The sequence below is a fragment of the Pezoporus wallicus genome, unplaced genomic scaffold, assembly GCF_028554395.1.
Source record: "Pezoporus wallicus isolate ANWC-B61680 ecotype Strahan unplaced genomic scaffold, APGP_CSIRO_Pwel_v1 contig_8403, whole genome shotgun sequence".
Lineage (NCBI taxonomy): Eukaryota > Metazoa > Chordata > Aves > Psittaciformes > Psittacidae > Pezoporus > Pezoporus wallicus.
In genome coordinates this window covers 123,995-151,634 of record NW_026641953.1, presented here as the reverse complement: position 1 = coordinate 151,634, position 27,640 = coordinate 123,995, and the positions used below count along the sequence as shown (strand labels likewise).

General features: G+C 53.7%; 1 protein-coding gene across 3 annotated transcripts; it reads right to left on the bottom strand.

The window, feature by feature from the left end:
• Positions 1–502: 502 nt before the first annotated feature.
• FRMD6 (FERM domain containing 6) lies at positions 503–13,060 on the bottom strand. Of its 3 annotated transcripts, none has more exons than XM_057426314.1 (13): positions 12,351–13,060; positions 11,499–11,589; positions 11,095–11,237; positions 10,359–10,435; positions 9,523–9,709; positions 8,207–8,362; positions 7,336–7,401; positions 7,171–7,239; positions 6,811–6,985; positions 5,789–6,124; positions 5,548–5,673; positions 2,723–2,814; positions 503–2,606 (listed from the first exon to the last, which is right to left on the bottom strand). In XM_057426314.1, exons 1-13 carry the CDS (start codon positions 12,447–12,449, stop codon positions 2,322–2,324), a joined length of 1,902 nt encoding a protein of 633 aa, XP_057282297.1. In that variant the 5' UTR covers positions 12,450–13,060; the 3' UTR covers positions 503–2,321. The 3 variants fall into 3 exon arrangements, with proteins under 3 accessions (XP_057282297.1, XP_057282298.1, XP_057282299.1); XM_057426315.1 differs by having other exon boundaries at positions 11,158–11,237; XM_057426316.1 differs by having other exon boundaries at positions 12,329–12,432.
• Between the last annotated feature and the right edge of the window lie 14,580 nt (positions 13,061–27,640).

Sequence of the window (27,640 nt, the reverse complement as noted above, 5' to 3'; positions counted from 1 at the left end):
ACCCTGGCCACGGAATAAATGGCACCTCTATGTTCCACCCACTACTCCCTGGCACAGCCCCACTCCCATTTGCCCAGGGGTGAGCTCCATTGCTGCCCTCTTTAGCACCCCAAACCCTGCTTTCTTCCAGGTTCACCTGTAAGATAACGGGGCAGGAGAAGAAATGGAGAAGCCCTGATTTAGCTGCTCCCCCCAGCCCCCAGTGCTTTCTGAACATCATTGGGCATTTCTTTACACAATTTACCCTTTTTGTCCCTCCAGATACGCATTTCTGCAGAGCAGTGGGTGAGTGTCATATGGAGGGCACCCCAGACTTGCTGGTGGAGGGGTGCCAGCAGGCCCCCCCCACCTGGGTGCTGCAGCCCCACTGCCTCACAGGGGCTGGTAGAGGGGAAAAGAAGAGGCTGGGGATGAATTTAGGGTATTTTCCTGACCATACCAGCCCATGCATGGCAGACACACACAACCCAGCAATCACAAACCTGGCTGTGGACAAGGGTCTGCTGCTACCAAATGCAAGCATCCCACTCTGAGATGTGGTACCCACAAATGAGGCTTTTCGGGTGTTTTCTGGGGTCCCCCCAAAACTAGAACGAAGCACATGGGCCTGAGCCCCCTATGCAGCATCCCTCCAGTTGCCCTGGGCAGCTTTAGGGGAGATAAAAACTAGCTTTGGGGGACACCATCTTCCTGCTTGCTCTGCCAGCATTTGGCTGTCTATCATTTCCAATAATATCCCTTGTGCTGGGTGAGATCAAGCGCTGGGATCGGGACATGCTGTGCTCGTGCCATGGTCCCATACCGCAGGGCCCCAACAGTGCCTGAAGCTCTCCCCTACCAGCTCCCTCATCACAGTAACACTGAGGGGTTTTGCACTGTGCCAACAGCCACTCTCCGTTTCTTTTGGTATCAGTTCTCCCTTCTTGGCTCTCTCCCCCAGTATTTTTTATAAAAATAAGATTGTGCTCATTTATAAAATAGTATTTTTTTCTTTTAAGAAAAGTTTCCAGTTAAAAAAAGGTGGTATATCAAAATATGGCAAAACTTTGGCTGTCAATCACTAAACTCTAATTAAAAATATTGACTAAAAAGGCATTGTGCTGTGAGTATTAGCTGCTGTAATGCTTCACCCTCCAGTACCGATGGTAAATATTACATCTGGGCAGGCTGGCTTCCCTGGGACACACGCAGAAGCCGCCCTTGGGTTTTTCTAGCACATCACCATCATTCTTTAGCAGAACTATTTGAACTGTAAGAAACGTAAAGACGCGTGAAAAGCCTTGGTAAAATACAACAGAGACTGCACCAGGAAGAGCCACAATTACAACGCGGTTGCATACATATTCTTCTCAAGATGAAAGTCTATTTTCTCACTTAGTGCTTAGAAAAAAATATGATTATTTATATGGTTCATTAAAGAGGAGAGGCAGATCCTTTGTATAAAAGGTATTTTAGAGCAGAAGTAAAATGCAAATGGGTCTATAAGATCCAGACATATATAAACATACATACCTTGATATATTTATATATGTAATCTCTATATATTCAAAGTCTGGGACGCATTATTGCAATATCCTTACAGGTGACCTATTCTTTTCCACCCTCCTTTGCTTTTGGCTTTCTTGGATGGGTGGTTTTGGGTTTTGGTTTTTTTTTTCTCAGAGAAAAGAAGAACAAAAATGAAGCTGCAAATGGCTTTGAGAGCTCCCAGCCACCCTGCTGGGATCACTCTGGCCTCACCTCCAGCACGTGGTTTTGGAAGAACTGGGCTGATGCTCTGGTTGATGCTGCTGGCCATGCCTTCCTCCACGGTTCATCAATCCCCGGCTGGTTATTGCTTAATTCTCCCTCCCTATACTGGCCTTTAGGGTATTTACATTTCTTTGGCTTGACTTGAACACAACAGTCTGGCACTTTCTCTCCAGCATTGGCTGCCACCAAGCCACTGCCAGAGCCACCGGCAGCACGGAGGATGGGGGCAAGGAGGAGAAAAGGCCACCTCGCCACAAGGCAGTGAGAAAACACAGGCTGACTTCTGCAAGCTCAAACAAGTTGTGCTTCTCCCAGTTGAAATAAAACAACTTGTGTTTGGCACAAACTCATCCGGAGGAGAAAGGATGCTGGGGGACCACCAGTGGGACTCTGCCATGCCCGGGGACTCCATCCTGCCCACTGCTGGGGTGTTCCCCGAGTTTCCACGGCCTCGGTTTGCAGGGAGGGGTGTGGGGTGAGGGAAAGGCAACACTGACAGCCTGGATGCAGGGCAGGGAGCCCCAGCCTCCCCCTAGGGGGAGGGCAGCTGGTCCTGCCCCCTGTGGTGCTCAGACGACAAACTCAGGGACTTCATCATGGGTGAGATCCAATGAGAAGTATTTGCTGGTTCTTTTGACAGGGAAGGTCTCCTGGATGTTGATGCACTGCTGGGCCAAGCAGCCGTTGCAGTAGAGCCCTTCCTCCTCCAGCCCATGGGCACAGCCGAAGGTGTAGCTCTGGGCTGTGTCCTGGCAGAGGTTGGCCAGTTGTAAGAAGTCCTTTTGGTAGAGACGAATGTCATCCAGGCTCAGGCTGTGCCGGTCGGTTGATGTCTTCGGTTTCCTGCACGTTGTCTGGGCAAAGCAGAGAGGCTCAGAACCCCATGGGGAGCCAAGGGGGTCAGGGAAACCCAAGACCCCAGTGCCAGCAGGGCTTCAGGTCTCTCCTAAGCCTCACCAGCACTACGTACCTGGGGTAAGGAGTCAGTGCTCTGTCCCCGCAGCTTCACCACTGTCTCTGAGGAGCTGGAGGTGGAGGAGCTGATCTCTTTCACAATAAGCCCTGCACAGAGGAGATAGGAGGATGTGAAGGTTATTTCAAGGCTTCTCAGCTCTCCTGGGATCCGTGCCTGCTGCCCCTGCAGGCTGGACCTTGCTTTATGGCAAAAGCACCCCCAGCTTCACGGGAAGCCTTCACCCCAACAGCTCCACTTGTACCCAATGTTATCTACAAAGCATCCCAAATTTCCAAGAAAATGACATACAGAGCTGTCCCCAGGGAGCTTGGCACCCCATGAGACCTCCCAGTAGCTCCCAGCACAGAACTGGAAATGCAGGCAACTCTCTGAGCACAGCTCTGGAGAAACCAGGCTCACACTTGTGATAATGCAGGGATGTGAAACATAACAGGAAGGGATTCTATAGGTACATCAAAAATAAAAGACAGACTAGGGACAATACGGGCCCCCTCTGGAAGCTCTCAGGAGAACTGGCTACACAGGATTTGGAGAAGGCTGAGGTTCTGAATGACTTCTTTGCCACTGGCAAAAGGCTCTGACCGCACCATCCAAATCCTGGAAGGCAGACTCAGGGACCGTGAGAATGATGATCCTAGGCCCACTGTAGGAGAGGATCTGGTTCGAAACCATCTTAAGAACCTGAACGTGCACAAGTCCATGGGACCTGATGAAATCCATCCGAAAGGTCCTGAAGGAGCTGGCAAATGAAGTTGCTAAGCCACTGGCCATCATATTTGAGAAATCGTGGCAGTCAGATGAAGTTCCCAATGACTGGAAAAAGGGAAATATAACCCCCATTTTCAAGAAGGGGAAAATGGATGACCTGGGGAATTACAGACCAGTCAGTCTCACCTCTGTGCCTGGCAAAATCTTGGAGCAGATTCTCTTGGAAGGCATGCTGAGGCACATGAAAATCAACAAGGTGCTTGGTGACAGCCAGCATGGCTTCACTAAGGGGAAATCCTGCCTGACCAATTTGGTGGCCTTCTGTGATGGGGCTACAGAACTGATGGACAGGGGTAGAGCAGTTGATGTCATCTACCTGGACTTGTGCAAAGCGTTCAACACTGTCCCACATGACATCCTTGTCTCTAAATTGGATAGACATCAATTTGATGGATGAACCACTCGGTGGATAAAGAACTGGCTGGATGGCCGCACACAAAGAGTTGTGGTCAACGGCTCAATGTCCGGCTGGAGACCAGTAACGAGTGGTGTCCCTCAGGGGTCGGTGTTGGGACCGGTCTTGTTCAACATCTTTGTCACTGACATGGACAGTGGGATTGAGTGCGCCCTCACCAAGTTTGCAGATGACACCAAGCTGTGTGGTTTGGTTGATATGCTGGAGGGAAGGAATGCCATCCAGAGGGACCGTGACATGCTTGTGAGGTGGGCTGATGCCAACCTCATGAAGTTTAACCATGAGAAGTGCGAGGTCCTACACCTGGGTCAGAGCAATCCCAGGCACAGCTACAGGTTGGGCAAAGAAGAGATTCAGAGCAGCCCTGTGGAGAAGGACTTGGGGGTGTTGGTTGATGAGAAAATGAACATGAGCCAGCTTCAGTGTGTGCTCGCAGCCCAGAAAGCCAACCATATCCTGGGCTGCATCAAAAGGAGCGTGACCAGCAGGTCGAAGGAGGTGATCCTACCCCTTTACTCTGCTCTCGTGAGACCTCACCTGGAGTATTGTGTGCAGTTCTGGTGTCCTCAACATAAAAAGGACATGGAACTTTTGGAACAAGTCCAGAGGAGGGCCACGAGGATGATCGGGGACTGGAGCACCTCCCATACAAAGACAGGCTGAGAAAGTTGGGGCTGTTCAGCCTGGAGAAGAGAAGGCTGCGTGGAGACCTCATAGCAGCCTTCCAGTATCTGAAGGGGGCCTATAGGGATGCTGGGGAGGGACTCTTCATTAGGGACTGTAGTGACAGGACAACGGGTAATGGGTTAAAACAGGGGAAGTTTAGATTGGATATAAGGAAGAAGTTCTTTACTGTAAGGGTGGTGAAGCACTGGAATAGGTTGCCCAGAGAAGTTGTGAATGCTCCACCCCTGGAGGTGTTCAAGGCCAGGTTGGACAGAGCCTTGGGTGACATGGTTTAATGTGAGGTTTTCCTGCTCATGGCAGGGGGGTTGGAACTGAATGATCTTAAGGCCCTTTCCAACCCTAACTATTCTATGATTCTATGATTCTATAACAGCTCTCATGCTCATGGGAACAAGTGAGGACTTATCATAAAAACGAGAGCGCAGGTCAGCAATTGAGAACATCAATGAAATTATGTCCATCACCTGTGGGCAGCTCCTGCCATCTCCAAATAACCCATCGAGCCTGGGCACACACCCCTGTGCCACAGGGCAGCAGCACGGAGCATCAGTCCTGCTCTGAGTCAAACCTGCACCTTTCCCAGGAAACCCCTTCTTTTTGTAGTTTCACCAAGTTTACCCCATCTCACCTTCAACCCGTGGGGCAAGTGGCTTTTCCCAGTGTCCCAAAAGGATGGCTTGGGCTGTTAGGGTGGTGAGGCACTGGAATAGGTTGCCCAGGGAGGTTGTGAATGCTCCATCCCTGGCAGTGTTCAAGACCAGGTTGGACGAGGCTTTGGGTGATATGGTTTAGTGGGAGGTGTCCCTCCCCATGGCAGGGGGGTTGGAACTTGATGATCTTAAGGTCCTTTCCAACCCTAATTATTCTATGATTCTACGATTTCCTCTGCTGAACACTGAAGGTGTGACTTGCACTGCGGAATTGGAAATAAAAGCGGACATCGCCTTACCTGAGTGCCCATTGAACTTGCGCGACAGCAGCATGTCCTCCGTGATGTAGACGCACATGTCAGGGCTCACCTCCATCTCACCAGCCTGCTCCAGCTCCCGGGGGTCATCCACCAGCATCTCGATTTCTGCAGGCAAAGACAAGATGGGACAAGTCACTGATGTGCACCTCCCGAGCACCCTCCAACCCCAATTACCTGGTGAGACCCAAGCTGGAAAGCCCACACTCAGCTGGTGTCTCACCATCATCCTGGGAGTCCTCCTCCAGCCGGTCCTTCCCACCGCTCTCCACCCCAGAGGTGTGGGAGCTGCCATGGCTGGTCATGGAGCTGCAGGTCTTCAGCTTGCGGTGGGCACTGGTGCCCGAGAAGCCATCCTCGGGCCCCATCTCCCTGGGCTTGGGGTCGGTCTCGATGCCCGAGGTGTGGGAGCTGCTATGGCTGGCAGTGGAGTGCCGGGACAGGCGCTTGTGCCGCACGCTGCCGGCACTGCTGCCGCTGGCCCGCGAGCGCTTCTCCAGCTGCTCCATGTCCAGGTCGAGGGTGTCGCTGATGTACGACTCACGGTACTGCTTCTTCTCTGCGAGGCCAGTGACACACTGTCAGCATGTGGCAGCCTGCACCACAACCCCCTGGAGCACCCTGGTCCCCAAGGGCACTGTCACCCAAGCCCAGCAGGGTGGCCAGCCCTGTCCTGGTGGCACCTGGGGATGGTGCAGATGGTGGGGAGCCTCAGACTTGCTGTGCTCTGTGCTGTGCTATTGCTTCAAAGTAGGAGGAGGAGAAAGAGGAAGAAGAGGAGAAGGAGGAAGAGGAGGAGAAAGAAAATGAGGAGGAGGTGAAGAAAAAAAGAGGAAGATGAGGAGGACGAAGAAGATGAGGAGGACAAGGAGAAGCAAGATGAGGACAAGGAGAAGGAAGAGGGGAAGAGGAAGATGAGGGGTGGAAAAATAGGAAGAGAAAGAAGATCTTATACTTGCTCAAGGGCTTTCTGAGCTTGGAAATGAGACATGGGGCACTGGGAAGTGCTGCATTGAGGCATTGGAAGGAACTGGGCCATCAGGGACCACAGCAGTGCCTGAGGGTCTTTGGGCATCCCACCATCCAGGAGAGGCTGGTCAGGGCCAGGGCTTGCTGATGCACAGTCTAGGGGGACAGCATGGGGACAGCCACCCCCTGACCTGTTCCCAGCCATGGGGCTGGCACAAGGACCTCATACAGGCAGGAGCCCGGTGCTGGTGGGATTCACGCCCCAGGGGCACCTACCCTCATTCTCCTCCAGCTTGCGGACCTGGCGCAGCACGGGCTGCAGGTTCATGTAGAGCCGGTGGCTGCTGCTGAGCAGCTGCAGGAGGTGGCGGGAGCGCAGCGGGCAGCCCGTGTAGTAGATGAGCTTCCTGGCCGAGGGCAGCCCGTCCGGCAGGATCTCAAACTTCTTGCCCTGTGTGGGAGAGGGAGGACATCAGCCCCAGAGAGGAAGATACTCCTGCTGCAGCCCACCTATCAACCCCTTCACCCGCACTGCAATCATCCTGCTTGAGGTGTTGTAACAAGAACCTGTGCCCAAATCAGAGCCCAGGAGTGACACGGGCAGAGAATGTTCTGCCTGGGGATGGCTGCACTCACCACAAACACCAGCTTTCCAACGTTTGTCCAGGGGAAGTCATAGAGCAGCTGCTTTTCTTCATCCAAGTTCTGCAACAAGAGAAGAGGCGGGCCCAGCTGAGGATGCTGGCAGGGGCTGCCCATGAAGGGAGGGGGCCGCGCCATTGCCCTCCCTCAGCTGCCTACCTGGAAGATCTGGATGCCCCGTGTTGTCAGCCCCAGTGTCAGGGAGGCCTCAACCTCCCTTTTGTCCTAAAGGAGGAAAAATACATCATTTGCAGCATGAAGTGCAAAAATCTGCTCCCCGCCCTCCAACCAAGGTATCCTCCTGTAATCCCCCACCTCCCATCCAGCAGCAACAGCCACATGTGGTAGGTGCCACATTAATCATAGAAGCATTTAGGTCAGAAAAGACTTTTAAGATCATCAAGTCCAACTGTTTAATTAATGATGCACACACACTGCCTGGTCACATCCTCTCACAAGTTCCCAGTCTCAACCCCCAAGCAGCTGCCACGCCATCTTAAGGCTCTGGAAAAGCAGTTTAACCTCAGAAAACTTGGAAGGACCTTCAGAAACAGAGCTGGGGCACTTTTATGCTTGAGCCGGTGTGCTCCTACACCAGCACGCTGTGCTTTCCTGGAGTGTTCTTCTCTTTAACTTAAGGATGCTATAGAACGGTTTGCAAAGCACTAGCTCCCAGCACCCAGCAAACAAATTGCCCTGTTCCCAGGAGAAAACTCCAGCATATATTTCTTAAGGAGGAAGGAGGGGATACCAAAAAATAAGATCCAAGAAACCCCGGAGCTACTTCCCCACACCCTGGCCACCTCTCGCCTCTCTGTAACTGGTAGAAAATGGCAGGATGATATAAAGCTGCATCTCCCTGCTTCTGGGAGCGAAGCACTGCCCTCAAGACTGCCCTGCTCCAGGCAGTGAGTCCCAACTCAAATGTAGCTCTTCCCAAAATACCTTAGAAGTTGCTTGGCAGTTGCTCCTTTCAGTAAAAAGCAGCCCTGAACCCAATCCCCAGCCTGAACTCGTGGCTGCGGCTCACCTTGTACAACCTGTAGTAGTGCACAGCCACATCATCCAGCCGGACAGCCTCCTTGATGTACTTGAGGTGCGCTTCAGAGGCTGTCAGAGCAAACTGATCTTTATGCATGTTTGGGACGTGCTTCAGGATATAGTCCTTGCCCCTCTTTGCAACCACCTGTTTGGAGGAGGAGAGAAGCTTGTCCAGGGGAGCTGCTTGGGGCTGGATGCCAGCCCTGGCACTCCTGAACAGCGGCAATTTCAAGGGAAAAGGGAAACTGGAGCAGTACGCTTTATTATAGAGACCTGCAAGCAAAAATAAAACAGATACAACAGCCAACAACCTCTAGTCAATTGGAGTTCCCACTGGGAAATGCATATTTCCCAGTGTGCCTGGCCCATGGAGCTCACACCACTGGTGACACCCATGCCAGGGCAGGGAGAGCCATGCATGGACATCATGTATGTTCCCCATGGGAACATAGCCCTGGGGCCATCACTCCTCACTGGCACGTGTGAAAAATCGAGAAGCTGGCATATTTGAAGGCAAAACCCAGAAATCACATAAAAGTGAGCAGTGGTGGCTAGGACTTTATGAACCTTTCCCTTGCCAGCATCCACAGGTAGCCCCGGCTGTAGTGAGCCATGGAGGAGGTTCAGCTGTTTGGGGTCACATCCCACACAGCTGTGAAGCTCTTCACCACTCCTCTTTAACTAGTCTGGTAATAAACAGACTTGGTTTTGGGTACCCTTCAGAGGCTGGCACTGTGTCCTTGCTGTGGGGTCCCGGATGGGAGCTGTCTGCCATTACTGTGCCATACAGAACAGGACCACTCTCTACTCCTCTTTTGTGCAAAATCATTGGGATGGCATTGCCCCAGCATCCAGCTCTGCCTGATGGTCAGAGGTAATGTGAGGCTGCCTGTCACCCTGTGCTCTGCCTCAGTTTCCCTCCAGGACTACCCCAAGAGCTGCCTACACCGTGGCTGCTGCAATGGAGGACACTAGTTCCTAAAGGGCTGTACCTGGTGATGGCGGGATTATGCCATGATGGCACATAGCACACAGGGAAGCCCTTGTGAGCATCCCTGCAGTGCACAGGGAAATCCCCAGCAGTGGAATGAGCTGCCCAAGCCACCACAGCAACCCCAACCCTGCCTCCCCACAGCTATTTGCAGCCCCACAGTTGTCAAAGGTTATTAATAACTGGGACTAAGCCAGAGACAGGGAGGCAGCAGGAACGCTGGCTGCCTGGGAAGCCTCTGAGCAGCCCAGCATCAGCAGCCTCACAGGGATTCACATGAGCTCAGAGTGGGGACCACATCACAGCTCGCTTACCCAGGCAGGGAAATAGGCTTCGGGCTCGAAGTACTTCCCACAGTGCTTGTTGCGCTTGAAGTCGCCCAGGTCGGCTTGGAGGGCGAAGGCAGTGAGGAGGAAATAGGCTTCCTCACGCAGCACACACTGCGAGTGCAGCACTTGCTTCCGCAGGTGCCAGTAGTAGTAGTAGCGTGCGGTCCGGTCACTGTGGGGACAGCAGACGATAGAGGAGAGGGGAGCTAGCAGGACACCCACTCATGACCAAGACCAGGAGGTGGGAGACAACTCTGGCACCTTCCTCCCGGTGGGAAGATCTTACAGAGGGAGCAGTGCTGGCTGCTCCCTTTCCCCCATTCATTAAAGCCAGATCCCAATAGGTGGTGCAAAATCACAGCTACTTTGCTGTACTCAAATTTCCAGCCAGTGACTCCTGCAGATGAATAACCCCTCCGAAAGCATCCCCACGGGGCTGCAGATGCCACTGTGTCCCCAAACTCCAAAGACCCTGTAAATTGTTTTTTCCCCAAAACAGGACCTGAAGCTCCCACCTGGCCACAGGCACACGTATGAATTAAAATCAGGCTGTGCCCTAAATACAATGTCCCCAGCCCCTTGAAAGGCTCCACCATGGCTGGCAGCGAGCAGTGTCTCCATGTGCCCCTGCATAGCGGGTGGCAGGAGCAGCTGCTCGGTACCCTGCCACAGACAGCTCCAGCTTTTGGGATGCCAGCAGCATCCCGTGGCATCCTGAGGCTCTGAGCCAGGGGTACCTCTGGGTGCCACCCCCCCCACCAGCTCTCCCCACCAAGCCCGGAAGGGTGCCCAGGACGGTGGGACGGGTAGGTGCAGCCTACCTGATCAGCCTGCCGTTTTCTACGTAGTACTGCACTCGGAAGTGGATGATCATCGGAGGGCCAAACTGGTCAATCCCCTGGAAGGAGGAGATTTTCAGGGCTCCTGTGCAGACCCCAGCATTGCGCCCCTGCCCCTTGCCTCTGCTCACCCAGGGCCAGGTCCGTCATGGCCACCCCTTTGCCTCCCCCCAAAAGAGCCACAAGTTCACTTGCTAACACTGCTTGTATTTTTCCCCTGAATTAGAGTTTAAACCCTTTTTTGCCTCCCAGTGTGCTGAAGCACAAAGGGGATTTGAAGAAGCAGGAGGTTGGGTTTGAGACCCCCAGGGGGGCTGCAGCCCCCAGCTGCTGCTGCTGGCCCTCATCCACCCCTCCCATCCCGTCACCCGCCGGCCCTATTCTCAGTGCCAGCACAGGAGCCTTCACACCAACCCAATCAGCACATTGCCTTGAAATAATTAAAAGGTGCTTTGGGGGGAAAATCCCAAACACTTGATTTTAGAAACCAGAAGAAGGGACAGCTTAGAATTTCTGCTGAAGTGTAAGGAAGTAAGGGAGGAAAAATTCACAGCTCCAGGGTGGGGAGCGTGGAGGACACGTCCCCACCGGGGGCACACGGTGGCACTTTCAGTGACAGCCATCACTCACTTTGGACACCCGTCCCCCCACCCTGTGCAGGCTAACAGCCAAGTGCCCCCTCCCACCCTCGGCTGCATTCCCATCTCCTGGAAGTGACCTGCAACGGGGACAGAGGTGGCCTTACTGCCGTCAGCTCTCCATGCAAGACCTCACTGCTGACCTTGCTGGCCTCCTTCTTCCACTCCTTAGGGCAGTACTTGTAGAGTTTCTGGGCCAGGTCCATGTACACGTGCTCATTGTCTGAGTGAGACAGAGCTGGCATCAGCATCCCCCCTGTGCCCCCTGCATCCCGCCAAGCCCTGCCCTCTCCCATCAGTGGGTGATGTGGGGGGTCCATAACCTCCCTGTCACCTAATGAGGAGCCACCAAAGGGTAAATTTGCATCCACATTTGGACAAACACACACCCCTTACCCAGGGGCATTGTGCCATGATGAGCCGTGATGGCATAGGGCTGGATTGGCCATGGGCACTGAACCCATGGCATAAGCCCCTTACTTACTCTGGATGACGCTGAGCCCAAAGAGGTGACAGTCCTTCAGCCTCAGGAGGTCACACACCTGCACCAGCAATTCGTGGCACAAAATCTTCACCTGCAAAAACCCACACAGTCCCTCCTGCATCTGTGGCTGAGCCAGGCAGGCAGCAAACCCGCTGCAGCATCCTCAAGCAGGAGCAGGAGAGTGACAGGTTGGGCTGTGGGGCTCATTTTTCCATGGGGCCAACATGGAAGCCCCCAAAAGGAGGTTCCCATCCTGGGGTGCAGGACCAGAGCTCTCCCAGTGATGGAATGCACAGGGCAGATGCATGGGGCAGGCTGAGAGAAGCGGCAGGTGGTGGAGACCTCACTGCAACCAGCCTGGCACAAGGGAGATGGCTTTGGGGCAGAAAATAGAATACTGGTGGTGGTGAATTAAAAAAAAAAAAAAATAAACCTGGGAATTTCATATTTCATACTACATCCAAATCAGAGCCAAACCCCTCCTGTTTCTTCACTGGAGTATGAGAGGCTGAACTGTCATCCACAGTGGACGTGTGGGGTGAGGACTGAGGGAGGAGAGTCTGCCTGCTCCGCATCATGCCACCTGGTGGGATGGCATGCAGCAGGTCACCTGTCCAAAATCACAGCTCTGCCAGCAGCACATCGAGTCGAGAAGAAGCAGGAGAGCGTAAAATGCAGCCACAGTTTTAAGGGGAATAACTCGTGTGCATTTCTCTGGCAGGGCAAGAGCAGGCAGGCTCCAAATTGAAACCAGAAGCAAAACCAGAGCTTGCAAATGCACCCAGCTGCAAGCCCCCAGGTGTGATGAAAACGTCAGTGCTCAGGGTTACCCTGGTCCTTTTGCTGCCTTACATTGATGATGATGTTGAGAGAGTCGTCGTTGGGAAGGAAGATGCAAACGCTGCGGCGGTCCTGCATGACTCTGTTGTTGTGGAAGGTCAGTTTGTTCATCGTGCTTCAGGCTCGGGGCTTGGGGTGGGTGGCGGGCACCTCACCAGCGGGCTGGGGTGGCCTCGGTCCCCGTGGGCGCCATCCCTGCAGGTGAGATTGGGGGGCTGAGCCCTGTGCATGGCACCCCCAGCTTCCCACATCCCAAGGCAGGCACCCTTCCCACCCATCATCATGACCCTCTGGAATTGGGGTGTCCCCCAAAACCTCTGCATGCACCCCACCATGGCCACCCTGTATCCCAGCCCTGGCGCCACGATTAGGGCAGAGCAGGATCTCAGCCGAGCCCAAAACCCCTGACCCAGCAGATTTATTCTCCCAGCTCAAATTCAGAAAAACCTCAGAAAAGGCTTTCCTGGCATAATTATAAAAAACAGAAGTCTATCTGCTGGGAACAAACCCGGCTCTGCCGGAGAGGAGCAGTGCGGCGGTGCGGGAGGTTTTGCTGCCAGCAGCAGAAAGGCAAGGGGCTGCTGCTGGGTCTCACAGCAGGACCCTGTGTCCCCTCCAGCACCATTCCCCCCAGCTCCAGCTCTTTACGGGGGTTAAATCCGACAACCCAAGCACTAACAGTGATTTGAAGATGGGAATCGCTGTCTCATGCTATTTCCCAACGTTTGCCTAAATCTGTACCGAGGCTGAGGGGGGGAATCTGTCCTAGCACTAACCTCAGCCAATTCTTATTTTCAAGGGTAAATATTCCTTAAGCACTTTTTACCCCATGACTGTTCCCAGGGACACAAACACACACATGACACCAGGAGCAAGGATTTTTAAACTCTAAACTAGTTCACCCTTTTCCTAACCCATAGATTTATGCTGGCACCAAGGACAGTATAGTGTCTCCCTCTCCACCAAATATTTGCTTTGGTCTAAATGAAAATGCCTTTGGCTTCCAAAACAGTTTAACTTGCATATTTGTACAGCAGGGAAAAACGTGCCCTGAGGTGACTTTTTGTTTGGTAGTTACTGGGGTTTTGCAGAAGTTGGGAAATCCAGAGGTGATGCTGTCTTGCTGCGCCACTCTGGGTTTGCACCACCGAGGCCTTGCGCAGCCGTGCAGAGTAGCTGTGCATTGCACCCATGTGTCACGGCCATCTGTGCATTGCATCTGTGCATGATGGCCCAGCACTGAATCCATGCAGTGGCCATGCTTCACAGCTGTGCATTGCATCTGCACTTCATGGTCATATATTGCATCTGTGCATTGCATCCATGCATGATGGCCGTGCACTGCATCCATGCACCACAGACATGCATCAGGGCCACATGCTGCATCTACGCGCTGCATCTACACATTGCTGCTGTGCATTGCACCATGCATCATGGATGTGTATTACATCCATGCACTATGGCCATGTATTCCATCTCTGCACTACATCCATGCATCATGGCCACGCACTGCATTCATGTAGCAATGCATCATGGCCATGCACTGCAGCCATGCATTTTGGCTGTGCCTTGCAGCTGTGCATTGCATCTATGCATTGTGGCCACATACTGCATCCATGCATAGCATTTGTTTGTTGCATCCATTTATCATGGCTGTGCCCAGGCACGACAGATCCCAACTGGGAGCAAACAGTGCAGCAGATGGGTTGGTTTCAAGGTTCATTAAAAATCACAGCAGTGAACAAAATGGGGCTGAAGGTATTTGGCAAACATCCTGGCCCCAGCCGGGGGCCCAGCACCTCTTGTGCACCGACACGGGGTTGGGCGTGAAGCAACCTGCATGGGCCATGGTAGGGAGGGCTCAAAGCAGCCATGCCCCGGAGCACCCTCCAGCACCCTCCTCCCCCACAGAGGTCTCTTGCAGCCCCAATGGGTGCAGGACAGCATCTTCCCACCAGCGCCATGGGCTCAGGACTACAGCCAGCAGCACAGCCCACACAAATTTATTGGTAAACCCATCACCAGGAGGCTATTCTCTGCTGCCAGCACCACAGCATCAGCCCGGCACATCTGGGGCCTCACAGCATCCCTGCAGCAAGAAGGAGCAGCCGTTTGGGAGTGGGTGCCTCCTCCACCACTGCCTCTGCACCAAGCTCTGCTCATAGCAGGATCCCTGAGGAAAACACCTTCTTAAGAGTATGTTGAAATGGAACCAAGTCTTCGAGATGCTGCCAAGAACACCAGTGTCACAGCTCATCACCTAGCTGCCTCCAAACTGCCTTTAAAAGCCAGGCAGAAGCTGGCCATCAGGCCCCACTGTGCAGCTTGAAGCTCCCTCCGGTGAGCTTCCACACTGCTCTTGGCATCCCCAGGGCTGTTCATCCCCATGCCAATCAATATATTTACTCCTCCTCCTGCAGCATGAATTGGTCCCTGAGTGTCAGGGATTAAAACACATGAGCTGGCATCAGCAGAGCATGGGCACCATGCAGCTTGGTGGGGACAGCACTGCCAGAGCCAAAGAAAACATTCCCTCAGCAGCAGCTCTGCAGGACCCTACCTCAAAAAGCAAGTGAAACACATGAGGGAAAGAACCATATATTTTGTTATTTGTATAGAAAATGCTGCTGAATGAGAACACCCCATGAGACGACCACATAGAGTATCACAGGGGAGGACAGTGGCTTTGTGAGACCCCCTCAGCTCCAGGAGCATCCCCCTCTGTGAGCTGGAGCTGTGGCAGATTTAGTAAGCGGGCACACAAAGCCCCTTCCAGGGTGATGTGCCTCCAGCAGCCTCAGCCAGACGCCGGCAAATTCTTTCCAAGCATCTGCTGCTCATTCCTACAATGTCAGCTTTGATTCCCTGGGACCCCACGCCGCTGGCCTCCGCAAGTCGCTCCAGCACAAACACCACCAAAAAGCACGCACATATCCGGCTCTGAGCTGGAAAGACCCTGGATTGCAGGGTGAGCCCCCCTGGAACGCGACGCTGGGCTGGTGCCACAGGTCCCACCACAGCCAGAGTGAGAACCTCCACCCTGGGCAGCTTTGCAAAGGGTTTTCCATCCAGAGAGCAAAGTTGACTGGAGAAAACACATGGAGTGAGGACTCGGGCACAGATCAGCCTCCGCAGTGCCCACAGATCCAGGTCTTCCAGCTGCATTTTCCCTGCTACAGGGAAAACAGCATTAAGATTCCATAGGAAGGCACTGGAAATGCCTTATATGCTTTGTAACTCCAGGACGACGCAGAGAAAATTCCTCGATCGACTGTGGTTTTCAGCCCAGCCTGCTGGAATAACATCTCCCTCGCTTGTACTTTTGCCATGGGATAAACCCTGTCACAAAGCTCTGCTGTAAAGAAAACATCATGCAACAAACCTGTGGGCCTGGAAAAGCAGCTCGGGCTGTCACTGCTGACTCGGCAGGGGATTTCTTCAGCACAGGGTCCTGCAAACAGGGCCGAGGGCAGGCAGAGGCTGAGCCCAGTCCAGACGGAGGTGCTGGAGCAGTGTGCCAGGCTCCATCACAGGAAATATAAATTTGGATGCAATTCCAGGGTTGGGGATTTAACATTGCTTGAACTTGTCAGCTGAGGTGGGGTTTTCTTCCAAAGAAGCAAGTACGCAGCTTCTGTGCATGCAAAGCCAGGCTGGTTTGCATGTGCAGCATATCTTCCCCCCCCCTCCACATATTTAATCACACCTAAAAGAAGCATCTGAGTCCCTGAGCCTGTGGATTTGGGTCAGGTTTGTACCCCCGTGGTACCCGCCAAACCACCACAGTGCCAACCACTCAATCCAGCCACACAATCCCCAGCCTCAAGCAGATCCAGCCCTTTTCTCTGTCACCCAAATTCACCTCCCTTGCCAAAATAAATAAAATAATAAATTAAAATTAAAATTAATTAAAATAAATAAAAAATTCTGCCCCATGGTGTCTCTAACCCATTACTAGGTTTTTGTTCCAGCCCCCCCAAGTCACAATAGGGGTGAGAGAAGGGATTCCACATGGGATCCACACGTAGGCACAGGCCATCCCGCAGCAAGAGGCTGCCCGAAGTGCAGAGCAAGATGGGAAGATGAATTCACAGGGCAGGAATTTCTTGTTTTTAAGTGTTTAGAGTCGGTTTTACCCCACATCACAGGGCGCAGGTATGCATGAGCTGTTATTACAAGTTTTAAGGCCGTCACTTAATGCAGCTTCTGCTAACCCAAAAGCTAGATTAATTCCTGCTTGCGGTTGCCCCGTAATTAAAATTGTCTCCAATTCTTCATGAACTCAACAGTTTCCTCCTAATGAAGAGAGGCAGATGAAAGAGACCTTCACTGGGAAAAAGGACTCAGTTATAAATATTACATTACTTCATCCACCACAAAAGCTATTTGGATGCTGGAAACTCAGCCTGGGCAGCCGGGGGCCAGCCCCAGCAGATGCCCCCAAGTGCTGGAGGTATCCAAAAACCCTCTGCAAGGAGGGTTCCCCCAGGAGCTTGCCTGTCTCCACCTCTGCAACACTCCTTCTCTTCCCCCTCCTCCTCTTCCTCCCCTTTGGCTGCTGCAATGGGACCACAGCAACAGGATGAGTGGGTGCTGGGGACACCCGAGGGACAGCCACAAAAGGCCAAGTCAAGTGCATCATCCCCAAACTGGGATAATGGCCCCTCTGTCCTCTCCTGTTTGCGCCACAGCTGCAATCACAGCCAGCACTGGGGACAAGCCCTGTGGGACATCACATCAGCACATGGGGAAACATGGGCCGAGCCACGGCAGCTCGGGAAACCGCTCCCCCAGCCCATCCTTCTGCCATGCACTGAGCAGGATCTGGCCTGGAAGTGCTGATTTTCCATCTGCCTGTGACCTACAGCAGAGCCATCACAGGCCTCTTCGTTCCCTTACTTTGGTGCACTAAAATATAAATAAAGCCGCCCGGCCTCCGCGAGGATGCATACAGAAATGGATTTCGCCTGGCAGAGGCTCCAGTGAGGGAGGGACGGCGCCTGCTCTTCCTCTTCACTCTTCTGCTACGGAACCAGCCCCTTCCATTTTATTTCCTTCCGGCAAACTTTGCCCGAGCCTTCAGGACTACAGTATTATCTGCTGAGAGCATCCATGGCATCAAGACCATCAGGGTTGGGGAGGAATTTCTCCCCCATCTAGGTCCAGATCCTGTCCCCACCACATTCCCGAGGACTTTATGAACTGTCCCCAAGCAGCACCAGCAACAAACCCAAACCTCCCAGAGCTCAGGTGCCGCTCCTGGGACTGCAGGCATCCCTCTGAAGGATGTATGTGAAGTATTGCCCTTGCTCCCCTCTCCTTGGGCAAGTTGCAGCCCACACTACAAGCAGCATCCATAAATCCTTGGCAATCTGGCCCTCAGCCTTGGCTGCGGAATCCCAGGACCACCGATCAGCTTAAGAGCCAGTGTCACCGTCCTGCATCCCTGAGTTTCCAAACCATGGACCTCCCTATTTAATAACCCCCACCCAAGATGCTCTGGCCCTGGGCTTTCCTTTCCCAGGTGAAAGCACTTTTGGGTAGCCCCATCCCTGACACCCTGCTCCCAGGCCCGTTCCCATACATGGGCTCGGTGCCCAAACCCATCCCCACTCTAGGGAACATGCAATGCTTTGTGCACACAGAGAGGGGTTAAGAAAAAGGATGCAAAGTGCTCTGCACCGAGCTAAGAGCCTGAAAACCAGCTCCGTTTTATGTCAAATGGCACATAACCGTGCCTGGACCATCCAGAGGCCTGCAGCGTCCTCGCCTCCAGCTCCAGATCCCACAAAACCAAGATACTTTATTTTTCAACCCTGGAGCGGGCAGAGGGGGATTTGTCCTCCCCCGGCACTGCTGCTCTCTGGTTCTCTGGCTGGGAGAGCCTCGCAGCCACGCCGGAGCCTCCATAAACTTCCCTTTCCCCCAGCAGCAAGGGGGAAAAAGCTTTTTTGTTGTTGTTTGAGCAATATCCTAAGCCTGCTTTTTCAGACAAGGCCAAAAAAAAGCATAAAACTCAATTAAGAAGCAGGCAGATATTTTAACCACCGCCATCATTTGTATACTCCATCTGGAGTCCAAAGGCTGCCTCTTTTTTTTTTTAGCAGGAGCGAGCTGACATCATCTTAATTTGAAATTCACATTTATTTTTACATCTGGTCTGAATTAATCTTTTTCAGCGTCCTGACTTTCATGTAATGGAATAATTGCTTACAGACTCGGGGTTTAAAGAGCCTGAATAAACCCAGTTTAAAAAAAGAAATGCCTCTACAAAACGATAGTAAAAAGCCAGTACCTATAACCAAACCAAAACGTGCCTTCGGGACTGGGAGTTTTAAACGAAACAACATCGCTTTCAAGCAAGAGAGCTCGAATTAATCCCCGCTCCATCCAAGAACTGGAGAGGGCAAGCGAGCCCCATGGAAAAACACCTATACAAACCAGCCCGGGAATTAGGCAGAGTGGCAAAGCTCTGCACGCCCAGCTCCATCAGTGCCACGCTGAAGCATCACTGGAAAAGCAGAGTTTGGCTTAGAGATAAAAGCATCCTCATGACCAGAAATGCATCAGCCACGAGCAGGAAAAAGCTGATTCAGGACTGCAACAACAGCAAAGCTGGTGGGGGCAGGGGGCATGCAGGGCCGGGCACTGCCTTACTCCCACGTGCAAGTCAAAGGACGTGGGAACACCACGCATGGTCCTGGGAAACCTCAGCCCCGATTTCCTTGCTGCCACAAGGGCACAATGTCAGTTGCAGCCTAATTTAAGAGCTGGGTGGGTTTATCCTCACCACTTCCAGAACCTGGCAGGGACTCACATCCCCAGTGGGACACTCACAGAAGACCATTAGTGCCACTATCAGGTACTGGCTTGCACCCTGAGCCACAGCACCCCCATGACTGAGCATTGGTGAGTGGGGCCCATGGACAACGAGGTCCCACAGGTGACTGTGACTCAGAAACAAGAGGATCCATGGTGAGAGGATCCATGGGTGAGGGGACCAACAGATGACAGAACCCATGGGTGAGGGGTCCCATGGGCAAGAGGACCCACAGAGAAGAGGTCTCACATAAAAAGAGGACCCACAGGTGAGAAACCTCACTGGCAAGTGTGGCCCATGGGTGAGTGTGACCCATGACCAAGGGGTACCACAGGCAAGGGGATGTGTGGGTGAGTGTGACCCAGGGGTGGAGAGCCCTGCAGGCAAGGGGACCCATTGACAAGTGAGGAAATCCCAGGAGTGAGGGGATCTGTGGGTGAGTATGACTTGGGCATTATCCACAGGCAAAAGGACCCATGGGCAAGGCAACCATGGGTGAGTGTAACCCATGGGCAAGGGGACCCACTGGTGAGTGTAACCCATGGGTCAGAGGACCTGTGGATGAAGGGACACATGGACAAGCGTCAACAAGGGGATCCATGGATGAGTATGACCAAGGGGTGAGGGGTCCCATGGGTGACAAGATGCTTGGGCAAGTGTGACCCATAAGCAAAGGAACCCAGGGACAAGGAGATCTGTGGGTGAGGAGGTCCCAGATGCAAGAGGGTCCCAGGAGCAAGGGGACCCATGGGTAAGTACAACCCAGTGGCAAGACGGGCGACAGGACGCTTGGGTGAGTGTGAACCACGAGCAAGGGGTCCCTGGGGTGAGGCGTCCTGCAGACAAGGGGACCCGTGGATGAGCGCGACCCCGGGGCACGCAGAGACCGCGGGCGAGGGTCTGGCGGAGCCGGGGCCGTGGAGGGGCAGCGGCGGGCGGGGGTCGCGGGGCAGCCCGGCCGCTGTGCGTTCGCCTTCACCTCCCCGAGGGCGGCGGGCGGAGGAAATGACTCGCATTCCTGCAGCCGGAGCCTCTCGCACTTCGGCTCCAACTCATCCCCCAAGCGCAACAAGCAGCCGCGCCGGCCCCACGACACCCCACGCCGGGCCCACCCGCGGCAGCACAGGGGGGGCCGCGCCGGGACGCGGTAGCCCCGCCGAGCCGGGCCGAGTTAAACGAGCCGGGCCGGGCTAAGCCGGGCCGAGAGCGCGGTGCGGGGCGCGGGTCACGCACCTACCTGCGGCTTCGGGGACCGCGGTGCCTGCCGAGCCGAGCCGAGCCGAACCGAGCCGCGCCGAGCTGAGCCGAGCCGCGCCGAGCCAAGCCTAGCGGAGCCGTGCAGCCCAGCCCGCAGCCGCCCCCGCCCCTTCCCGGGCCGCACCGCCCCGAGCGCACCGGCACCGCCTCCCGCCTCAGCGCGGTCCCCGGGACAGCGAGGGGGAACCGAGCGGCCCCGGCGAGGGGACACAGCAGCCCCGCAGCGAACCCACCACCTACCCCCGGGAGCGGACCCGAGCGTTTGCCCTGGAGGGGGTGGCGCTAGTCAGGCACACGCACCCCACCTCCGGTCCCGGGGGTCCCGCGTTCCCGTCGGGGAACACTGCTCAGAAGAGACCAGAGCATCCCCTGGGGAGAGCACCGGCCGCGGGGGACCTGAGCATTTCCAAGGGGACCCAAGCTTCCCCAGAGAACTTACCCACACAGACATACCCGGAGAGAGGAGCTGAGCATCCTCCTGGGGCAACCTGGGTATCTCCTAGAAAAGGACTCACATGTCCCCACTGAGGACCCGAGCATCTCTTGGAGAGGGGGGCCCAAGCACCCTCTGCACCCAGCCCAGTATCCCGATCCCTGGCTGTGCTGCTGGCATATTAAGCTAGTACTTTGGAGTTGAGTGGAGGCAGGAGCAGAATTAAGGCCAAAGCCTATTCCCATTAAGGCTTCTGCTAACGGTCTGGCAGTTGGGTTAAAAGTGAGTTGGGCACACTTGTGTGAGGGCCAGTGCTCACTCGACACATGTAACAGAGCTAGCACGCGCACAGGTCTCTCCATAGGTGACCCAGGACAGGAATAGCAGCACCAGCACCGCCGTGAATTAGCAGCAAAGCATCTCTGAGCCGCTCCTTCTTCAGAAGTGCCATCTGGTGAGATTGTTTTTGGAGTAGTTATTTATTCCTCACTTTTAAGCGTCTATAGGCATTTTTGAGGATGACCTACGAGGCCGCCTCTGCCCCCGCAGTCTCTACAAGGCTCCAGGAGAGAACAGCCGCTTGTTCCCAGACCTAAATAAAGAGCAGCTCTGCTGCGAATACCCTGACACTTATTTCTGAAATCTGTTTGCAGCTCAACAGATCGTGCTGGGTAATTACATTATGCGAGTGCGCGGTACCGGCAGTGGGAATCCAACACGCTGCTCTCCTCATGGAAAATAACAGCCTGGCTTTCGGCAGAGCCAGGGCTGGAAAACTCTCGTCTGGGCTCACTCTTGTGCTCTTACCCATGCCATGTGAAAGTCAGAGAGCATTCCCACCCAACAGCTCACTCTACTTGTGTTGTGCTGTGTCCTCAGCTTTGAAGCCACTCACGTTCAACGCCACCGCAGCTGAGGACATGGGCTGAGCAAAGACCACCACCCAGCCAGAAAAGTCTAATTTGTCCCCATAAAATTACTCTGGACACACCACTTCTGCAGATAATGTAGTGGGGGATATCTGGGTAGGGGTCAGGTGCATGGCAGAGTTGCCGTTTGGTTCATTTAGTCCAATTCATAAAGCACTTTAGAGGTTGAGGAGAGCACAAGCAGGACATGGCCCCATCACTTTGTGTGTTGCTGAGGAGGAGTCAGCCCCGCTGAGCGTGTTCTGCATGGCCCCTGCCCCATTGCTTGCACCCCCCAGCCTCGTCTAATACAGCGATACAGTAACACAGCCTTGCCGCAGAGGCTAAATAAAGCAGCAGGAAGAGCTCTTGAATACCAGCAAGGCAATATATAAACATGTGCGTGGATGGCATGTATGCTAATGCTGTTATATAGCCGAAGAGAAATGCTGTGTCTCATATCGATAGGAGATGCTCTTATGGCCAGAGGAGAGTCTTCAGGAAAAATCATGCTCGGCATGAGTTGCCCCAGGCTCTGATGTGGGGAGAGCTCGGAAAGATGGACATTAGCCAGTGTCCGGTCTGCCTCTCCTCTTTGTGAAAGGAAAAGCCCAAAGACTCCAGTGACATTTCTCTTTAACAATTCTGGAATTAATCTTGCTCAAAGTCCCAAGAAACAGAAACGCAGATGGAAAATGTAATAAATGGAACTCTTTTTCTTCTTCATCTTCTTTTGGACAAGGTTTAACTGAGCTAATTGCATTGCTAGGCATATCTCAAAAGATTAACATCAAAAAAGAAGGTGTTGTGGTTATGACTGAAAATACCATTCATATAAAATACACAGATTTTTCTTGCACTAGATGTATTTATATTAAGAGGACAGGAAATAGCAGCTGTTCACTGTGATCCTGCGTTATCACCAGCCGAGTATCCTCCATTCCAGCATTTCAGTAACAGCATTGTTATTGGCAGGGATGGTCGCACAAACGTGTCAGCTGTCTTACCTCATCCATAGTTTCCCTATGATTTTGCTAATGGGATAAAAATTATAAACAAAGCAACAGAGTAACAGCTACATCCGGTTGTGTCTCAGCACCCTGCTCCCTTTCTCAAGGGCTGATGCTTCTACAGGGACTGTTTCCAGCCCCCAGTTGCTGTACTGACCATGGAGTTCTGCTGCATTGCTCGGCATCCACTGGGGTGATTTTTAGGAAAATATAACCTGGACCAGCAGCATAGGAACCTCAGCACGCGATGACTGGGTTTTGGTGGGGCAGCCAGTGTGCCCTGTGGGGTGCATTTGGGGACAGGGGTATCACTGCTATTTGACCATGCCAGGCCCCGGCTGCAGCTGAGATTTAGAAGTTCTCCCCTGGACTAGATAGGAGAACAAATCCCAGCTACTGTGAATGGGCTGTGCTTGGGCTGTGGATGGTTTCTGAGCCCTTAAAGGGAAGAAAATAAATAAGGAAAGCCCATCGTAGAGCCACAGCAGCCGGCATGTTGCTATAAACTCCAGCGAGGAGCTGGACCTTGCTCCATTTCTGGCATTTCACAGGGGATTTCCAAGGAAGATCTCTCTCCGTCTCCATCCAGGCTGAGGCACATGCACCAACCCTGGCATGGGAACACCCAGGATGGAGGGACCCAAGCTGTGTGCTGCGGGGAGGGTGCTTCCTTCGGCATTTTCTGGATAATGCCATTGGATTTTTCCCCAGAAATACCCACTTCACAGAGAAATAATCAAGCCTCTGCTTTAATTGGGTTTATGATTAAATGCCTGGGCACATATCAGGAGCCTTCCTCAGGGTTTTTTCCCCAGTGCTGCCCCACTGCTGCTTGCCTGGGTGTACCCCACTGGGCAGAGACCTTCTGACACCCCCAACTCTCTCTATCCCACCCCATCACAGCTGAACAGCCAGTGAGCTGGGAAAGCTGGTACCCAGTGTGCAGGAGCCAGACCTGGATGGTGCTAAGCATCCCCAGCTGCCCCCAGGGAAAGGGGGAGTTTCCGGGGAGATGGCCTGGGAACCCCAGCTCAGTACCTGGGTGGTGGCCAAGAGCAGGATGTCCCATTGAGCGTACTGGGTGGCTGGCAGTGGCACACAGCCATTGGAACTGGAGCAGGAATGCCAGCAATGCAGAACCACCCCCAGCTCCCGGGGACTCCAGAGATGCTCACAGAGAGGATGCTGCTGTCAGGTTTTGGCTGGGGGGAGGTATTAGTACATTTAACTGGAACTCCAAATTTTCCTATTTACACTGCTGTCCTCTCTCCGTGCCTGGGAAGTCAGCAAGGATGAAAATAAAAAGGGGTTTCATGGGATCTAAGTTAAATGGAGCTGGAAAGAGAGAAAATCCAGGCTGAGTACATAAGTATTGGAAACATCAAGAAACTCTAAGAGTGAGTCCCATCAGGGAGGTATGCCCCCCTGCTTGCCACTTGGCTGGTAGTGCTGATGCAGTATATTCTGCTAATCTACCCACCGGTATTTACAGCTGCCCATAACCCAGGATCCTCTTTAAGATCAAGTCGCAGCAGCCGGATGCGATTAGAGCCTGTGAGATTCCTCGGGATGGCTGGATGAAAAGGCGGGATCGCCTTCCCTGCCGAACCCATAGCTCCTCGCCTGACCCGGTGCCCCAAGCTGGGTTTTATCACCAAGTTACTGATAAACCTGGGGCGAGATGGGCAGGGACTGGTTTTGCTGCAGCCCCCGACTGCAGCCCATTGCACAGCAAAACACAGCCTGCACTTGGCATCTCTACAGCCCCAGTAGAAAAGCCTATGCCATCTTGTTCCCTTTTCTGGGGCTCTGGGCCAGGGGGTTAGTCCCAGGTTTGCTCTTAGTCTGCCGGAGCTGCTGAAAAGCCCATGGAAATGTGTTATAAAGCAGGAAAGGCAGCGGCCGGCGGGGAGGGGCAGACGGGCAGGAAAGATCACAGGAGCAGGGAAGTATTTTTAGCCTGTCTGTGTGCTCGCCGGCTTCCCTCTGTGAGCTGCAGAGCCACCCAGCTCACTTCAGTCACATCTGACAGTGGGGCAGATGTCTCAGGGGCAGAAGTACTCCCATCTCCCCAAAACAAGAGAGAAATCCCATCAAGGGCATCCCCAGGGGGGTCACTAGCAGCCCCAACGCTACGAGACATCAGAGGATCCACACCTCTGTGCTGGGATGGGAGGAAAAGTGCTCTCTGAATTTATCTGCTGAAAAATAATTGCAATTCGTGCGGTTTGGGTGGTGAAAGCCTGCAGAGGCCCATGGCACCCACCACTGCACCCCGGGGTGCAGTGGGTGCTGCACAGGCAGGGGGTGCAGGAGGCGCATCCCACCCCAGCAGCTCAGAGATGCAGCTCCTCGCTCTGCACCCGCTGGCACTCACGTGCTTTCCATCGCAGCCCCTGGCCAGCGGGTTTTGATTACAAGGCTACAGAACCCAGCTAACCTCCCCACAGGGCGAACTCTGGGAATGGAGTTTGGAAGCCACATGTTGTGTTGCAAAACTGATCCAGGAGCAGAGGAAAGGGGGAAGCACTGCTCTGGGATAAAGCTGGGATAAGGGGCCAGTGTGAAGCAGGCGTGGATTTGCTCTGTCCCTGTGCAAACTGCGACAACATAAGGAATGAATTGTGTACTAGGGGTCATGGACCAGCCTCCCATTCACACTGGGGAACTGGAGATCCTCCAATGTGCTTCCTCTGCTGGGGTGACTCCAGTTGCACCCTTGTGCCCTAAAACAGTTAGATTAGGTTCTCACCATAAATACATTTAAACCACAGCTCCAGTGCAGGAGGACATGAAAGGCCTCATTGCATGCAGCAGCAAGGGCTCAGCATCACCTCCATCCCCAGAGTCATGCCCTGGGGCTTCTCCAGCACACTGGGAAGATGCTTTTCTTTGTGCACCATGGTTTAAAACAACCTGCAGCTGTGTTGCGAGGTGTTTCAGTCATGCTTTGCAAGGGGATGATGCTGTTTGTATTCCCATGGGGGGTAGGCAGCTGGGGGGTGCAAGCAGGCACATCTTTGCCCAGGGAAAGGGGACTCTAGCCTCATGCTTTATAAATACACAGGAATGCAACAAGGAAAAGCCAGCCCAGGCCACCCATGCGCTCCACCAGCCCTAGGGAGAAAGCACCCTGGGGAGTCCAAGGCAGTGAGGAGCTTGGCCATGGCTCAGTGTTATCCATCACCTATCTATCAATGATTTACTGCCACTGTGAAGTGCTGTTTGTGCTGCTGGGGCTTCCCAGCAGCCCCAGCCAAGGTCAGTGCTCTGCTAGGCGGAGGAACAGATGGATGCCAAAGGGGAGAGGGGCTGGGAGCCCGTGCAGTGCTGGTGGGCATTAGACAGGGGCAAAGCAAAGCCCCCTTGCATGCTGCTAGTGTGATGGGCTCATCCCAAGCATCCCTCCTCCCACCATGCTCAAGGACTCCAGGGCAGCCAGGGACATCCACCTAACCCTGCTCTTACACCCATGGGGTTACAGGGCTGGTGCAAACAGCCTTGGCAGGGCTCTGCATTAGGGAGAGGGCCGAAAGCCCCCTTTGAGGCAGTGGCTGCTAGAGCCAGGGCTGGTAACCATTCCCCACCAGGGCCACTGACACAATGGCTGTCACAGCCTAAAACCACCCTGTGAGCACCATCAGCTACGAGGTGCTGGGGTGCTGGGACTGGTCTGTACCAGGTGCCTTGTAACAAAGGGTTCCAAAGATGTTGGTGCTATAGGGCAGGATTTCTGCAATTGCTCTGCTTCTTAAGCAGCCACAGCATCTTTTAAATGCCTAATCATTTATTTTTATTTTGAAGAAATGGACTGTGTAGGCTAATATTTGTCTAATGGGCTCCACAAATAGCTTGTTAATCCTTTTGTATTTAATGAATGGCACACAGGACCCAGCCTGCTGCAGCCAAGCTCCCCAGCCATGCTGCTGGGGTCCTCACATCCCCCCATGTCTTCCCTGCAGCCAGCTCCTTTTCTTCTTCCCTTTCAACCCTGTGTCTCTCCTTCCTGCTTCTCTTGCTCTATCCCACCTGCACCTGCACCCCAAGGAGATCCCCCTCTGCTCCATCATCCCCTAGGGCCAAAACCATCCCATTATTGTGCCTGCATGGTGAACCAGTGCCAGGAACGAGCTCAGAAACAGCCGTGGGATTTGGCTGAATTGCACCCCACACCAGTTCCCCAGAACATCCCACCAGAGAGGTGTCACCACCAACTGCTCTGGCACTCGTAGGGGTGGTTGAAGGGGGGCACCATGTCTGTCCCGCACCCAGGAAAGGCTTGAAACCTTTAGGCACCAATTGCAAATATCTGTTGTTATTGCAGCAAGCACTTCATTAATCTTTTTATTTACTTAGCTGTGAGTTAATACTGGAGGCTTGAGAGCATCCTTGTAAACCTAAACCTATGACAAGTGAGCAAATGCATTTGAGGGGTTGCAAGACTGTGGGTCATTATTTCAGTGTATTTGCCAAGGCAGTATGTTGGGTTGCTCCTTTTGCAGGGAGTGTGTGTGCTAGACATGTATATACACCTATATGTATGCACAAATGTAAATAATATCCAGTGAACTCGGCATTTCCCTACAGCTGCCATCTCCCCTGCCAATGCAGACAGCTTGTGCCAGCATCCTGAGATCCCTGCCACCTCCAGCCGAGCTCTCCCAGGTTCTCTAAGCCCCCAGCTTTGGGTACCCCTCCAGCACAAAGGGCTGCTTTGGGGTGCAAGGTGGGGGTTACCAGCCTGGCAGAGGCGAGGGGCATGGCTGGAGGTTGGCAGCCTCGCTCCTTTCATTACCATCTGCCAAATTTGTAAGAGTGATGCTGCCGCCCAACCATCACCCGGTGCGAAGGCGGAGGGTGCCTGAGATCAGAGC